The sequence below is a fragment of the Salmo salar genome, chromosome 28 (assembly GCF_965601325.2).
Source record: "Salmo salar chromosome 28, fSalSal1, whole genome shotgun sequence".
Classification (NCBI taxonomy): Eukaryota; Metazoa; Chordata; class Actinopteri; order Salmoniformes; family Salmonidae; genus Salmo; species Salmo salar.
Genome location: NC_138318.1, coordinates 9,604,850 through 9,621,316, shown reverse-complemented (window position 1 = coordinate 9,621,316; position 16,467 = coordinate 9,604,850). Strand labels below are relative to the sequence as shown.

At 41.8% G+C, this 16,467-nt stretch overlaps 1 protein-coding gene across 4 annotated transcripts in view; it reads right to left on the bottom strand.

The window, feature by feature from the left end:
- Positions 1–16,467, bottom strand: part of prkg1b (protein kinase cGMP-dependent 1b) — a 160,555-nt gene that overhangs the window by 115,055 nt on the left and 29,033 nt on the right. For all 4 annotated transcript variants that reach the window (XM_014179311.3, XM_014179313.3, XM_014179310.3 and 1 more), the window contains exon 2: positions 12,952–13,118. In XM_014179311.3, coding sequence (XP_014034786.1) covers positions 12,952–13,118 — 167 coding nt within the window. The remainder of the gene's footprint in view (positions 1–12,951; positions 13,119–16,467) is intronic.

The window sequence follows — 16,467 nt, the reverse complement described above, 5'->3', positions numbered from 1 at the left end:
AAAAAGTCAATGGGTCTGAATACTTTCCAAATGCACTGTATATTTATTTTTTATTTAACCTTTATTTAACTAGGCAAGTAAATTAAGAACAAATTCTTGTTTACAATGACGGCCTACCCCGGCCAAACCCTAACCCGGATGACGCTGGGCCAATTGTGTGCCACCCTATGGGACACCCAATCATGGCCGGTTGCTATTCAGCCTGGAATTGAACCAGGGTCTGTAGTGATGCCTCTAGCACTGAGATGCAGTGCCTTTCACCGCTGCGCCACTCAGGAGCCCAAAATATAAAGTATATCCATTAACTGAGCTATTCACATCTGCACACTTAATGTGTGCAGTCTTCTATGTCTTCTCTCCTGGACAGGGCTAATTTGCACATAAATGACAAAATATTCTAACTCGTATGCAATGATACAGTGTGAGTTGGGTAATAGCAGAACATTGTAATTTCTATGGTAATAGTTGCCAATTACTAGACGAGGATTGAATCCTTAAGAGCGGAACTGTTTACTTCAAAGAGAACATATTAGTGGGTTTTGCATCATGAAAAATCCCTGTCATTTTCACTGTACTACAGGCCAGGGAACCAGGGCGTCTTCATCCAAAGTGTCTTTCTAAGGAATTCAAGGTCACATGTCGTCTATGGTAAGCTTATAAAGTAAGGTGGATGTCCCCTTTGATATGTCACCTGTTGCTAATACGATGGTACTCCCAATGTCATGCTCTTGCGACATGCCCCGTTTTGGGTATCATTGATCAAGTCCTTATTACTCTGAAAAGTCCCCCTACAGGAGCTGCTCTCTACTTAAAGAAACGAGACAAAGGACAGGCATCTAAGACAAGGAATACAACACGAGACTTAGTAGACAGTCAAGCAGCATGTTATGAAGACTGGAGAGGAGAGGGAGTTGGAGAGGAGAAGAGAGGCGAAGGTAGAGAAGGGGTAGAGTGGAGGGTAAGGTAGGGGAGGTGTGCTTTTCTTGTTTAAGCCCCTGTGCAATCTTTTTATTTTTAAGTCATCACTGTATGTCTAATAAATCACTGTGTGTGTTTATTTCGTCTGATGGTGTGGGCGTGTTGACACAAATGTAAATATAGTTTTATACACAGCCCTGATTGGGGAATAGGATCGTCTAATAGGAGGATACATTTTGCAATTAAAAGCTGACTGGTCATTGTTCAGAATAATCAGCTCAGATTGTGATGTCTTGCTGTGGGTCAAAACAGGCTGAAATTCAAGTATTAAATAAAAAGTTATTACACTAAAAGGGCAGTATCGTAATTTTCATGATTTCAGAGTGTTATTTCGACCTCATAGTGTGGAAATATCAGGAAAAAAATGGCCCCTTTAAGGCATAATACGTTTAAGGCATAATATATCAGATTGCAAAAGTCTAGTCTCGCACGCCTGCTCCAATGCCAATGATTCATTAAAAGTAACTACCTGCTTTTGTCAGTTGACAAGCTGACTAGCTGCATTTGTCACACACTGTTTCTTTATCAGCTAGCTGACAAAACACCGTTGGCTGTAACTTTTAATGAATCATTTGCAATGGAGCAGAAGTGAGCAACTGCCAACCCGCATAGTACCTGGCCAATTCAGATGTGTGTGGTCCTCAGTCTAGAAAATTGCATCACCTGCCAGCTGTCCTAGTAGTAACTTCTCTAATAGCAAATAATTTATGCGGGTAATTGACGTGACATGTTAATAACAATAAAAATCTTTTTACAGCACATGTCTACATGTTATCCCCCAGTTGGCACCATATCAATTTATCACAAAGCATTACACATTTTTACAGTTTTGACATGTTAAAGGGTGAAAATGTCATAGGGTGCAACTGTCCATGGTTGAACTGGAACAACAAAAGTGTTGTGAAATTTAGAGGGGGCACGAAGAAAGTGAGGGGGCACAAATGACATGCATTTTTGAAATACCTAAAACATATTTTTCCAGCCATCTAGAGCTATAATAATAAGAGACAAATAGAACATTTACAGAATGGCTACCTTGAGGAAAATGGCTTCATTTGTCAATTTCAGTCAAGGGGAGGGTTTAGTATTTGTTTAATCTAGTCCAGGGGAGGCTCATGTAATTTGTAATTGATAAAATGTCAATATTTCTCAGTGTTCTAGAATTACTTTCTTATTAGGCTATATATCGATGTGTGCCCGATGCCACCCCTCATCTCTGATTCTCCGCTGGGTGCGCAATATCAAGTGCGTCTATAGGCTATTTAGTGTGGTCACAATAAAATGATCCATAGTCTTTAGGCTATAGGCTACGAAGTGCATGCTCAGAGAAGCACAGAGTGAAGTTATATTTCTAAGATATCAAATTTTATTTGTCACATGCGCCGAATACAACAGGTGTAGACCTTTCAGTGAAATGCGTACTTACGAGCCCTTAACCAACAATGCAGTTAAGAAAAATCAGCGTTAATTAAAAAATAGATAAGTAAAAAATGTAAATAATACATTATTAAAGAGCAGCAGTAAAATAACAGTAGTGAAGCTATATACAGGGGGTACCGGTACAGAGTCAGTGTGCGGGGGCAAAGGTTAGTCGAGTAATTGAGGTAATATGTACATGTAGGTAGAGTTAAAGTGCCGTGCGGTAGCAGAGAGAACAGTCTATGACTAGTGTGGCTGGAGTCTTTGACAATTTTTAGGACCTTCATCTGACAACGCCTGGTATAGCAGTCCTGGATGGCAGGAGGCTTGGCCCCAGTGATCTACTGGGCCATACGCACTACCCTCTGTAGTGCCTTGTGGTCGGAGGCCGAGCAGTTGCCATACCAGGCAGTGATGCAACCAGTCAGGATGCTCTCGATGGTGCAGCTGTAGAACTTTTTGAGGATCTGAGGACCCATGCCAAATCTTTTCAGTCTCCTGAGGGGGAATAGGCTTTGTCGTGCTCTCTTCACAGCTGTCTTGGACCATGTTAGTTTGTTGGCGATGTGGATGCCAAGGAACTTGAAGCTCTCAACCTGCTCAACTACAGCCCTGTCGATGAGAATGGGGGTGTGCTCGGTCCTTCTTTTCCTGTAGTCCACAATCATCTCCTTTGTCTTGATCACGTTGAGGGAGAGGTTGTTATCCTGGCACCACACGGCCAGGTCTCTGACCTCTTCCCTATAGGCTGTCTCATTGTTGTCGGTGATCAGGCCTACCACTGTTTTGTCGTCGGCAAACTTAATGATGGTGTTGGAGTCATGCCTGGTCATGCAGTCATGAATGAACAGGGAGTACAGGAGGGGACCGAGCACGCACCCCTGAGGGGCCCCGTGTTGAGGATCAGCGTGGCAGATATGTTGTTACCTACCCTTACCACCTGGGGACGGCCCATCAGGAAGTCCAGGATCCAGTTGCAGAGGGAGGTCTTTAGTCCCAGGGTCCTTAGCTCAGTGATGAGCTTTGAAGGCACTATGGTGTTGAGCTAGTCAATGAATAGCATTCTCATGTAGGTGTTCCTTTTGTCCAGGTGGGAAAAGGCAGTGTGGAGTGCAATAGAGATTGCATTATCTGTGGATCTGTTGGGGGGTAATGCAAATTGGAGTGGGTCTAGGGTTTCTGGGATAATGGTGTTGATGTGAGCCATGACCAGCCTCTCAAAGCACTTCATGGCTACAGACGTGAGTACTACCGGTCGGTAGTAATTTAGGCAGGTTACCTTAGTGTTCTTGGGCACAGGGACTTTGGTGGTCATCTTGAAACATGTTGGTATTACAGACTCAGTCAAGGATAGTTTAAAAATGTCAGTGAAGACACTTGCCAGTACACTACCTGGTAATCTGTCTGGCCCTGCGGCCTTGTGAATGTTGACCTGTTTAAAGGTCTTACTCACATCGGCTACGGAGAATGTGATCACACAGTCGTCCGGAACAGCTGGTGCTCTCGTGCATGCTTCAGTGTTGCGTGCCTCGAAGCAAGTATAAAAGGCATTTAGCTCATCTGGTAAGCTCTCGTCACTGGGCAGCTCGCGGCTGGGTCTCCCTTTGTAGTCCGTAATAGTTTTCAAGCCCTGCCACATCCGAAAAGAGTCAGTGCCGGTGTAGTAGGATTCAATCTTAATCCTGTATTGACCCTTTGCTTGTTTTATGGTTCGTCTGAGGGCATAGTGGGATTTCTTACTAGTGTCCGGATTAGTGTCCTGCTCCTTGAAAGCGGCAGCTCTAGCCTTTAGCTCAATGCGGATGTTGCCTGTATTCCATGGCTTCTGGTTGGGATATGTACATACGGTCACTGTGGGGACGATGTCGTCGATGCACTTATTGATGAAGCCGATGACTGAGGTGGTATACTCCTCAATGCCATTTGATGAATCCTGGAACATATTCCTGCCTGTGCAAGCAGTCCTGCAGCGTAGCATCCCAGTCATCTAACCACTTCCGTATTGAGCGAATCACTGGTACTTCCTGCTTTAGTTTTAGCTTGTAGGCAGGAATCAGGAGGATAGAATTATGGTCAGATTTGCCAAATGGAGGGCGGGGGAGAGCTTTGTATGCATCTCTGTGTGTGGAGTAAAGGTGGTCTAGAGTTTTTTTTTCCTCTGGCGACATGCTGGTAGAAATTAGGTAAAACAGATTTAAGTTTGCCTGCATTAAAGTCCCCGGCCACTAGGAGCGCAGATTCTGGATGAGCATTTTCTTGTTTGCTTATGGCCTTATTGTCACGTGGTATCAATTATTGGAGACAGGCGCAGGAATACGTAATAGGGGGTTTTAATACTCAACCCAAAATACAACATGCCATGAAAGGCACGGGGACGAAGCCCAAAACAAACACGTATACAAAAACACAGGGATGTAACCAAAACAAAAGAGCAAGGTTAAACCTCTAATAAATACATGGGACGAGACCCGTAATAACAATACACGGGATGAGACCTTTAATAATGAGTACACAATACATGCAGCACGAAAGCCAAAACCACAAAGCACAGGTACTCACGAGACCAACGGACATGGGAACAATAACCAACAATGGTGAACAGAGGGCACATATATACAATTACTTATCAGGGGAAATGGGAACCAGGTGTATGTAATGAAACAGTTCAGTGACACCTAGAGGCCGGTGACGTATACCTCCGGAGCTGGTGCATGGAATGAGCAGCAGTACCGGGGGAATCCGTGACACTATTACAGCTGGTTGAGTGAGGTCTTAGTGCCTACATTGGTTTGTGGTGGTAAATAGACAGCTACGAATAATATAGATGAGAACTCTCTTGGTAGATAGTGTGGTCTACAGCTTATCATACAATACTCTACCTCAGGCGAGCAATACCGCGAGACTTCTTTAATATTAGACATTGTGCACCAGCTGTTATTGACAAATAGACACACAACCCACCCCCCCCGTCTTACCGGACGTAGCTGTTCTGTCCTGCCGATGCATGGCAAATTTCTGGTCATAAGAGACAGTAGCAGGAACATTACGTACAAAATAAGTTAAAAAAATAAGTTACAAACAACGCGAAAGAACTACCAAATTGCAGTTGGTTAGGAGCACGTAAAACGTCAGCCATCCCCTCCGGCGCCATTCTACTAACATAGCCATTAGCTGACAAGTTCAATCAGGTGTGCTTGTCTGGGGTGACAATACAAATGTGTACTGTTGAGGGTACTCAAGGACTGGAGTTGAAAACATTGCCTTAAGATCTGCTTCAATAGCTTTCAAAGCTTGCCCTCTGGAATTAAAAAGGTATTCTGAGATTGGTACAAAACATGATATCATGATTTCACGGATGATCAATCATTGTGTCCATAGCTCTGTCGATGAATTTGAGAGTGGTTACCTTTCTCCAGCTCCAGCCCATAGCTGTTGACCAGAAAAAGTGGCGGAGGGTCTGCTTTGTTGCTGTTTGAATCCTAGATTCCCTCTTTAAACCTTGTTTCATAGCATTTCAGTCAACATGGTATAACTTCTATTATAAACTGGGTGGTTAATGCTGATTGGCTGACAGCCGTGTTATATACGGCAAAACATTCTTTTTTTCTGCTCTAGTTACGTTGGTAACCATTTTATAATAGCAATAAGGCACCTCGGGGGTTTGTGGTATATGGCCAATATACCACGGCTAAGGGCTGTGTCCAGGCAATCCGCGATGCGTCGTCGTGCATAAGAACAGCCCTTGGCTGTGGTATATTGGCCATATACCACACCCCCTCGTGCCTTATTGCTTAATTAGCCATTCCCAAATGCAATATAGATTTTACCCCCCCAAAAAATACAATGTCGATCTCGTTTATTTTTGTGTTTTTATTTTTTTACAGAAACTTCTATATAGACAGTTCCCAAAAAGGAGTGTTGCCAAGTGAGAATCACAATATGGCTGCTTGCAATATATCATTAATGAGCATTTCTTCTGAAATAGTTCCTAAATTATAATATGAAAATATATTTTGTGAGACGTTTACAGAAATAATAATATAGTAAATTATAGTGGTCACACCGCATGGCATTTACAAGACTAAACATGGGGATCTTAAATTAAACACATCATTTCACTTTTAAACAGTCAAGCTGAAAGACAACACTTATGTGAAGATACATTTTTAATTTATTTCAATGTTAATTCATTAACATTTTCACTCTTCAAAACCCGTGATTGGGAGTCCCATAGGGCGGCGCACAACTGGCCCAGCGTCATCTCGGTTTGGCCGGCATAGGCTGTCATTGTAAATAAGAATTTGTTCTCAACTGACTTGCCTAGTTAAATAAATGTTAAATTTGTCAGTTGCCCATACAATATATTCATCCATTGCATTAGCCTTAGTTGCTTACCTCAAACCCTCTCAGATCATTGGATCTATAGCATGTTATATATTAATGTAGATGTAGATAAACAACATACTCACTGCAGTGTTTTTGCAGACTTTACTGGTGTATTCACTGTAGTATTTACTGTAGTGCATACTGTAGTATTTACAGTTAACTATAGTAAAAATGCTATACTAAAAGGAAATGGCATCATATACTATAGTAATTAATGTAGTGTTTTGTGGATTCTAGTATACTGTAATTTTTCTGTGGACTGTACTACGCTGTAGAATTTACTGTAGTGTTTTCGCAGACTGTAGTATTGAAAAATATAGTCATTTCTATAATTAAAAAAGTGTAGTGTTTTTTGCGGACTGTATAGTTTTTACTGTAGTACTGTATTACTGTAGTACTGTATTACTGTAGTATTTACTATAATATTGTACAGTATACTGCAACATTCTATAGTAAGTACTACTCATAATCAAGGGATACTACAGTATGTAGTATAGTATTTCATGTGGGTTGCCAAAGGGTGAGAATCCAGCAGGTTGCTATGCAACCAAATCCATGTTGAGACAGCTTGGGCGCAATTGGTTTATGACTATAAAAAGTGTAACTTGTTGGCTGACGGAGCCAATTTCCATCTGTGTACATTTAAAAAACAGAATTGATGAGTTTTTCACGGTCGTGTCCTCTTTTAAAAAACACCCAAGTCCAGTATAGCGCCCAGTCATCATCAGAATCTCATTCGGGTAATTTTCTCTTCCCGTTTACATCTCACATTATATTTGGAGTCCATCTGTGGGTTTAACAGGGCCATGGAGAAGACTGGGAAATGTTGGAAAAGGCTGAGAATGTTTATCCCTGTCGGGGACACAGAAGGCCCCAAAGTGTCAAACACACACACAAATTCTCTCTATTCACATTTCGCTCCTCAGTCAAGCAATCACGTCATTAGCTATCTGTGCTGTGTTAGAATATCAATGGGTTTCTCAATTCTTCCTGGTTATTTATTTGTGTCCAGAGACAGATAGCAGTTGTTGGGAGAGCAGGCACATTAGCCAGGGTATTTCTTCCCATTAACGTTCAGCAATAGTGACAAGGTCATTATTAATTGACAGCAGTAGGGATGCTGAATCTTGTTCTCTGCTCCATAGAGTCTAATGAAGAGACCGCATGTGTTAAACGTTGACCCTTGTCATCTCTAGGAAGATGTCAGAGGTGTTGTGTGTCCATGGTAAATACATAATTAATCAAGGATGTATGTGATAGATTCAGTATTCAGAAAGACCCTTCAATCCCCACACAATGATTTATACAACAGTAACCTCATTAATGAGTTCAGTAAATGATGGAAAGCGAATTAGGGTTTTGACATTAGGCAGATGTCAATGAGATCATGTGAGGTTGGTGACTGTGCTGTGTGAGAGGAGACACAGAAAATGACTTTCTAGTGTTGTCACTAAACCTATATTATCTCAAAGTGCAGCTGTATCAAGGACCAAAAGGCTCCTTAACAGCTTCTCCAGCCAAGCCGTAAGACTGCTGAACAATTAATCAAATGGCCACTTCTACATTGACCCCCCCCCCCCCCCCCCCCCACTCCATTTGTTTTGTACACTGCTGCTACACGCTGTTTATTATCTTTATTATCATCCCTACCTACATGTACCTCAACTAACCTGTACCCCCGCACACTGACTCGGTACCCCCTGTATATAGCCTCACTATTGTTATGTTATTGTGTTACTTTTTATAATTTTTTTATATATTTTTTTTTTACTTTAGTTTATTTGGTAAATATTTTCTTAACTCTTCTTGAACTGCGCTGTTGTTTAAGGGCTTGTTGTATTCGGCACATGTGACAAATAAAGTTTGAGTTGATTGTTTTGTATTACAGAAAAAATTGTATCACATCTTAACACTAGGATGCTGTAGGTCTATGTGTAAACCATGGGGCTTTAAACACCAGAGCAAGCATTGGGGCAACATCGTCATCAATAATAAGAAACACCAAAGATGATCAATTATATTGACAATCAAGTGACCACTCTAACAATAGAAATACATGTCCTCAAAGATGGAAGGCAGGTGGGAGGAGCCGAGATCAGGTGGGACCATTCTAGGAAATGAGAGATACGCGTGTGAACAACAGGCCACAGAGATAGAGGACTCATCTTTGTATCTGTGCCATTATAGTGTCTGTGACAGCATGCGCAGCGCCATTGACGCAATCTCCATTTTAAAGTAGTACATTTTCTTCTTCTTCATTGGCTGATTGCTCCCAAGTCATAGTTATCCCCACCAGTTGACTACTTTAAAATAGTGGAAGGCCTCAATGGCAATGTCCATGCTAAAACAAGTTATATGATGAGTCCTGTATGACAAGTTGATAAGTTGTCGAAATGCCACGTGCACCCACTTACTGTATGTCAGTGCATTCGTATCAACCTAACCATTACGAAACCTATATTCGATCAAATAACCCTCATGTAGAAAATGAGCAATTCTATGTTTTGTTGACCAAATTTTTAGTCACTCACCTACCTAGACTTAATATGTCATCTCCAGGCCTCCTGAGTGGCGCAGTGGTCTAAGGCATCGCAGTGCTAGCTGTGCCACTAGAGATTCTGAGTTTGAGTCCAGGCTCGTTCACAGCCGGCCACGACCGGGAGACCCATGGGGCGACGTACAATTTGCCCTGTGTCGTCGAGCACTAGCGACTCCTGTGGCGGGCCGGGCGCAGTGCACGCTGACACGGTCGCCAGGTGTATGGTGTTTCCTCCGACACATTGGTGAGGCTGGCTTCCGGGTTAAGTGGACATTGTGTCAAGAAGCAGTGCGGCTTGGTTGGGTTGTGTTGCGGGGGGTTCGCACAGCTCTCGACCTTTGCCTCTCCTGAGTCCGTACGGGAGTTGCAGCGACGAGACAAGACTGTAACTACCAAATTTGGGGAGAAAAACCATCTCAGACCATTTTCTTTTAAAGACAGTTGATTTTAATGGATTACATCAATTGGAACTGAAGAAAATAATAAGAGTAGGCTACAACATCTAAATTAGTTTCCCATTCATACAACGTATTGGGTAATTGCCACAGAAAATTTGCAGTGGAAAATGAGGAAATACTCTGTTTCAGTTGTACGGAACGATTGTCAAATAGATAAATAGATAGTCTGCTCATAAAGTAGGACTAAGTTGTTCCGATGATAATACCAACCAGAGGGCGAAATAGTCTTGAAAAATGTTGGCTGTAATGGTTGGAACCGGTTCGGGGAACAGAACAGAAAACAATATTTGAAGAACAGAACCGGAAACTAAGTGATCTATACTGTTCTGGGACAGAACCATTATTTTAAAACATAGGAACTGGATAATAACGTTATTTTACATTCCAGGCATTTTTTTCCCAGTCCCACAAAATCCTAACAAAGTGCCTATGCAAAGCCATCACTCTTGTCACTCAGAAATGTATTCCAGTGTCTACCTGCCAGCTGTAAATTTTTGCCAGTGTGTGTGTGTGTTAAGGCTACCTGCCCCTCCCCTCTGAAGCATAGGTTACTGTAGCTTACTGACGACGTTACAAGCATGATTCAGAAATTAGGGAGAGATGTTTTAAAGAATGGATTAACTTTTTCAATGTTAGTTAGGATATTATAGTTATCACGTTTCACATTGGATTTACAGAAGTCGCTCTTCCTAAATAGAATTCAGTGGGCCCAATTCAGATAATGCATGTCATAACAAGCTGCCCAGTGCTAAAAGGCAAGTTTCCTCCATCTTCTTTCGCTATCTTATCACCCGGCAAATTTCAGTTGCATCTCGCTCCCTACACTGTGGCTGGCATTATGATTAAACCATGCTGTTACGACAAAATTTAATTTGTTCTTAACGACTTTCTTATACAGATTAAATCGCTTTCCCGCTCCATAGCAAGCTGCTCTATTCACACTGATTGGTGAAGTCATTTAATGTTGAGCTAAATGAAAAATAAAGATTTCAGAGGTTTAAAAAGGAACAGAAAGAACAATATAAACCAGTACTTTTTGGGGGTTCAAACCGGTTCAGAACTTTATTTTGCTGGTCGGAACAGTGAAACGGGACAAAAGACAATAACGGTTCCATTCAGAACGAAACGATTGGAAAATCATTTCTGTTCCAACCCCTGGTTGGCTGCAATCAAGACAAAAAGATAACCTCGACATCCGGGTTAGGGAGTGGTAAATTGCTGGCTAATGTTGGTTGCATTTGAGATCCACTGTGCCTGTGATTTTAGCATGTACTGATGGTTTAATGAGAGATCAGCTGGTGATAATCTGTTGGCTTTTTTGATGGTTGCAATTGACTCATAAACTACCAGACAAGAAAAGTAAAAATGTCCAAACTTGAAAAGCTCTTCCTGCGGATGAATATAGTTATTACTTGACGTGAATTCAACTTACATAGGCCCTTACAAACTATAAATACAGCATGTTGCCGGAAGGTATCGCACAGTGAAGTGGGTCTTCTGTATGGAGCTTGTCAATACAAAACACATCTCATGTTGAGAGAGACTCCCTGAGGGAAACAAGTAAGTCCATCAGTAGTAAATGAACCAGTCTGTTAACACAGCAAGACACTCTCAACAAGTCAGTGCCGACACTGAACACTCACATGAATGCAATATTCCTAACAAATTCGTTTTTTATCATTTTAATTTAACTTTAAGAAATTCACTTTTGTCAGCGAACTTGTCCTCAGACTTTACCATTGTGTATATTCAGAATAGAGTAGTGAACGCCATCAGACAGGAGAATAACTTCTCTAAGAATAAAATGTTCCTCCCGTTGCCAGATCCTTCATGGCTCCATCGACGAGGACACCTTGAACCACATCAAGGCAGCATCCCAAAGTGCTCATCTCTGCTCGGCCATGGTGGGCACCTGTGCTCAGATTAGGGAATTTGTCTTGCTGGCTAATAATCAATGGCATGAGTGTGGCTCAAAGACAGCTCAAGCCAAGACAGGTTCTCTGAAATCAGCTTGAGCATCTTCCTCGGGACCATTCCACCCGACAGCACGGTGGAATACAGAGCCACAGTAACAGAGTGACTAAGAACCACTCATGGCATTCAGTAGACCTGGAGATGGATTTTCAGTCATTTCTGTCAAGTACATAAATCATGTTATCAGATTCAAATAAAAGTGAAGTGCTCCTTGTGGCGTCAAGTTAGGCTACAAGGAAATGACAAGGAGCTGGGAAGAAACTGGTGTAAACAGGCTTTTTAAGTCTTATTTTCAACAGCAAGACAGTGACAGCATGTCCTGCCAAAGAAAATGACCCAGGTCCTCTGAGAACAGAATCTTTCAGTCAAGTTCCTGACAATGTTCTATAACTACTGAACCATTTAATATTGGGACAAAAGCAATTTGGAACAAAAACACACACTGCTTATGGCTTAGGTCAACATTGACCAGAAGTGCAAACGGAAGTTGCTCTTAACTGTTTCAGTTCAGTTGAGACATTTGGCTATACATAGACTGGACATGAAAAAAAGCTTTCAATAACACACTTCACAAATCCCTCTCCATGTTTTGTTCTGGTTCTGCTGAACTAACACGACATAAGATAATATTACATTTCGGAGTGGTTGTGAAACTGTGTTGCAACAAACAGGAAAGGAACAGCTGACATCAATCATGGCAAATGCTACTCTATCCCATCTGGCCTCAATGGATTCACTCCATTCCTTCATTAATGTCTTATTTCTCATAGGGAGTCAAAGTTGTGGATGACAGCCAAGCAGAGGACCATTTATTCACTTTCCTGGAATTGCATCTATAGGTCAAGTCAGGCGATCACTGTTTCCAGATCTGCTCCTAACTAAACTGGTGATGAATAACAAGGATAAGGACAGAAGGTCTTAACCATGAAGATCCCACAGTAGATATACTACATGGCTTTCCTGTTGGGTTAATTCCGCTCTTTCTTTAACTACACATCAGGTACAACAGTGGGCCAATACATGGGGGGGTCTTTCAAACGTAAAGTGCATTCTACAGAACAAAGGGTCATGTCTATTAAATGAGTGAAGTCATAAGCACAAAAAGGTTTCCTCTGTGAGATGTGAGAGGACTCAACTCTACATGCTTGAGTTTTCTTCAAAATGGGAGGTTAACATGACATTTGCACAATGCCTTACCTTCCATCACATACACCAAGGAGCCCACATCTCCTTCTTTGATAATGCAGCTGTCTTTGCCATATTCTACTGGGTACATTGAGTCAACAATCTCTTGGATCTGAGAAAGCTCAAGGTTCTTCATGAAGTCGTTGTCAAGAATGGCCTCCTTGATTAAGTCCTTGGACCTGTGAATTGAATGGAAAGAGATGTGTAAGCAAAGTTTAACATTCTGTTCCTGAAGCTAGAATGAAGTGGGGAAAAGTTACTGAATTGTGAACGATTAGCAAATGGAACCGTTCACATGAACAAATCTCGTCAAAAATGAGTGGCTCAAAGTCTGTTCTGTTTTGACAGACTGCTTTCACATGTTGAAGCTTTTTCTGTATTTCCATTTCAAAAAAGGTCCACAAACTTCAATCGATAAATAACGCTATGTGAGCATCCAGTCAACAGTTTGGAAAAGAAAGGCACTTAAAGGCCAGATTGGAGAGAAGTGCTGCATAACCAGTAATTTGAGGCAAAAATCACCATACTGTTTCTCCCCACCTTAGGGCCTGTGAATAGAATCAGTTGTTATCTTTACACCAGCCCTCCTTTATAGGCTGGGAGGCTGGATTATAAGGCCTTTCAACTACCCTGCATTTTACTTCAGAGGCCTTGTTATGACTACCCAGAAGTGCCTCATCCAACAATTTGCTGTAAAAGACCAGCTTCAGAAGTACTTTGGCTTCACTATACCATATTCATCGTACTGTGCTGATAATAGAGAGAGTGGGCACTTTAAAAATCATATGGCCTTATTCTTTGGGATTGGAAATTATATTATGTTGTCTCATGTGGGAGGATGGTTCACGATAGGGCATCGGTTCCAGCGAATCCTAGCTGAGCTGGTAGATTGGTGCTGTTGCCCTTCGGAGGTACAGAGAGCTGAGAGATGACACTCAGATACAAGGCATTAGCACTGTGCCACTGGCACCACTTGAACACTGGTATTGTGATTCAAGATAAACCCCCCTGTACTCAGTCTGTCCTAACAATGACATAACAAGTTCATAGCCAGTTCTGAATTCCCATTTCACTTTTGATAGCTTTGTTTTTCTACGAAGCCCAGAAGAGAAAGACACACAGCACAGTGTCAGATAGGGCATTCAGGGCACTGAGAGTTTAAATGTGTTATTTTTAAATGATATGATCTGCTGTAGCCTACTGTATACATTCACATGCATAGATTTTAGCTAGAAGTGGAGGTGGGTAGTGGATACATCAACCAAAACCAACTAGCTCTGTACCTGTCAAATCTGGCTCTGAAACGCAGGTTGGCATTAATTGCGTTGACTTGTGTGCTGTAGGCAGCTCTGCAGTGGTCACAAGCTGGCACAGCCACAAAGTAATACAATCTTTATTTTAACCCTAACCACACTGCTAATCCTAATGCCTAACCCTAACCTTAAATTAAGGCAAAAAGATCATTTTTGTTTTCATACATTTTTACGATATAGCCAATTTTGACTTTGCAGCTGGCCTATCTAGCGGAAACCGCTCAGTTCTGTCTCCAGGGCAAGACTCATGACAATAAACGTCTAATCTATCTCATGCTATTCTACACATTTTACCATGGGGCTGAGAGAAAATGCTGCTATTTTAAAGCAAATTTCCTGCAATTCTACACATACTGCCATGGGGCAGAGAGAAACATGTGCAGTTATATGGTTATTATCATGCCATTTTACACATTTTATAATAAGCCTGAGAGAATTTTCAATTTTGAAAGCTAATTTCTGGTAATTCTGAACATTTTCACCATGGCTTATGGCAAGGTGTTGAACTCATTTTGCCCCAGGGGATGCATTCGGTGATGTGTTCATATGCGATCTGGGGAAGCGGCCAGACCTCGAGGGGGCCCACAAAAGCACCCCACATGTGGTCTGCCAGTGGTCAATGGCATCATGAAGCAAGTACAAGGACATTTTAGACAAAAACCTGGTTGCCTTTGCCAGGAAAGAAATGGTTAATTGACAGCAAAATCATCATTTTGCAATGGCCATCTCATTCTCCGGACTTGTACCCCATTGAAAACCTGTAGTTTGAATTGAAGAGGGCAGTCCATAAGCGCAGACAAAGGATATCAAGGATCTGGAAAGATTCTGTATGGAAGAATGATCTAAGACCCCTCCCAATGTGTTTTCCAATATCACAAAACATTTTAGAAAAAGGCTCAGTGTCGTTATCCTCGCAAGGAGAGAGTGATGGATTATTGAAAACAGGAGATAATCATTTTTACCCCCATCTTTTTAAGATAATCTTTTAAAACTTGTTTAACAAAATCTATATTAGTATAAAATAATGTTGCATACAATATAAATATAAGCTCAGCAATTGTATTATTTACTTTATAGTCTTTTTTGCTTATCTTTATCAAGGGATTCAATAATTCTGGACCCCACTGTATATCCATCCTCAAATCATCAAGGAATGTCAAAATTCGAAGTCTCTACCACGACTTTCTTTAATGAACAAATCAGCGGATAGAAAAGTCAAATGTTGCTTTAAGAAACCAAATAGACCCAGCAAATCCCTGGAATATACTCCTTTCAACTACAATGACTCATCTCCATAATGTCAAAAATGATTTGGAGAAAAAGCACAAAAGGAGAGAGCGAAACCATTCGTTCCTTTGGAGGTATTGAACTCCAGGTGGTTGCTAGTGTCAGAGGACCGACCCCCCTTGGTGGCCTGCCAGACTGTCCTTTTGAAGAGGGTTTGGGGAGAAGTGACAGAAATACCACTGCTCATAAGGATGCTTCAAATTAATCAGAGCCTTTGATATTCTGCATAATAGGGTGTCCTGGCATGCTTTTCAGGGGAATACTGAAGCGATATATGGCCAGATGGAGATAAGAGGGACTTTGGTTGGAGTCTTTTAAATAACATAACTTAGACAAACTTGGATGGACATTTCAGGGCTCCGGAGTAGTCCAGTGGTCTAAGGCACTGCATCTCAGTGCAAGAGGTGTCACTACAGTCCCTGGTTTGATTCCAGGCTGTATCACATCCGGCCGTGATTGGGAGTCGCATAGGGCAGAGTACAATTGGCCCAACGTCGTCCGGGTTTGGCCGGGGTAGGCCATCATTGTAAATAAGAATTTGTCCTTAACTGCCTTGCCTAGTTAAATAAAAACATACAATTACAGGACTATGGTTACTGGTGTTATATTTTAACTCAAAGTCAATAGATTCCAGTTTGACCTGTTGCGTTTGTGCGTCTTCGTTTCGCTTTTCATTTCCTTTGCTTCAGAAAACGTGTCCCTGTCAGAGCCCAGAGATAAACATAGCGGTTCCCGTAAAAGGATAAAGTACACCTTTAGAGCACAGCCAGATGGATAGACAGCATTACTACAAACTTTATAGGACCCTCGGACGGCGGGTGCAGGAATCAAACTCTTGTCCTCAATGCCCCCCTGTACCATACCGTCCAACCTTCATTTAGGAGCTCAGACAGAAAAGTGCTTCCATAATGGATAGCATATGTTTCTC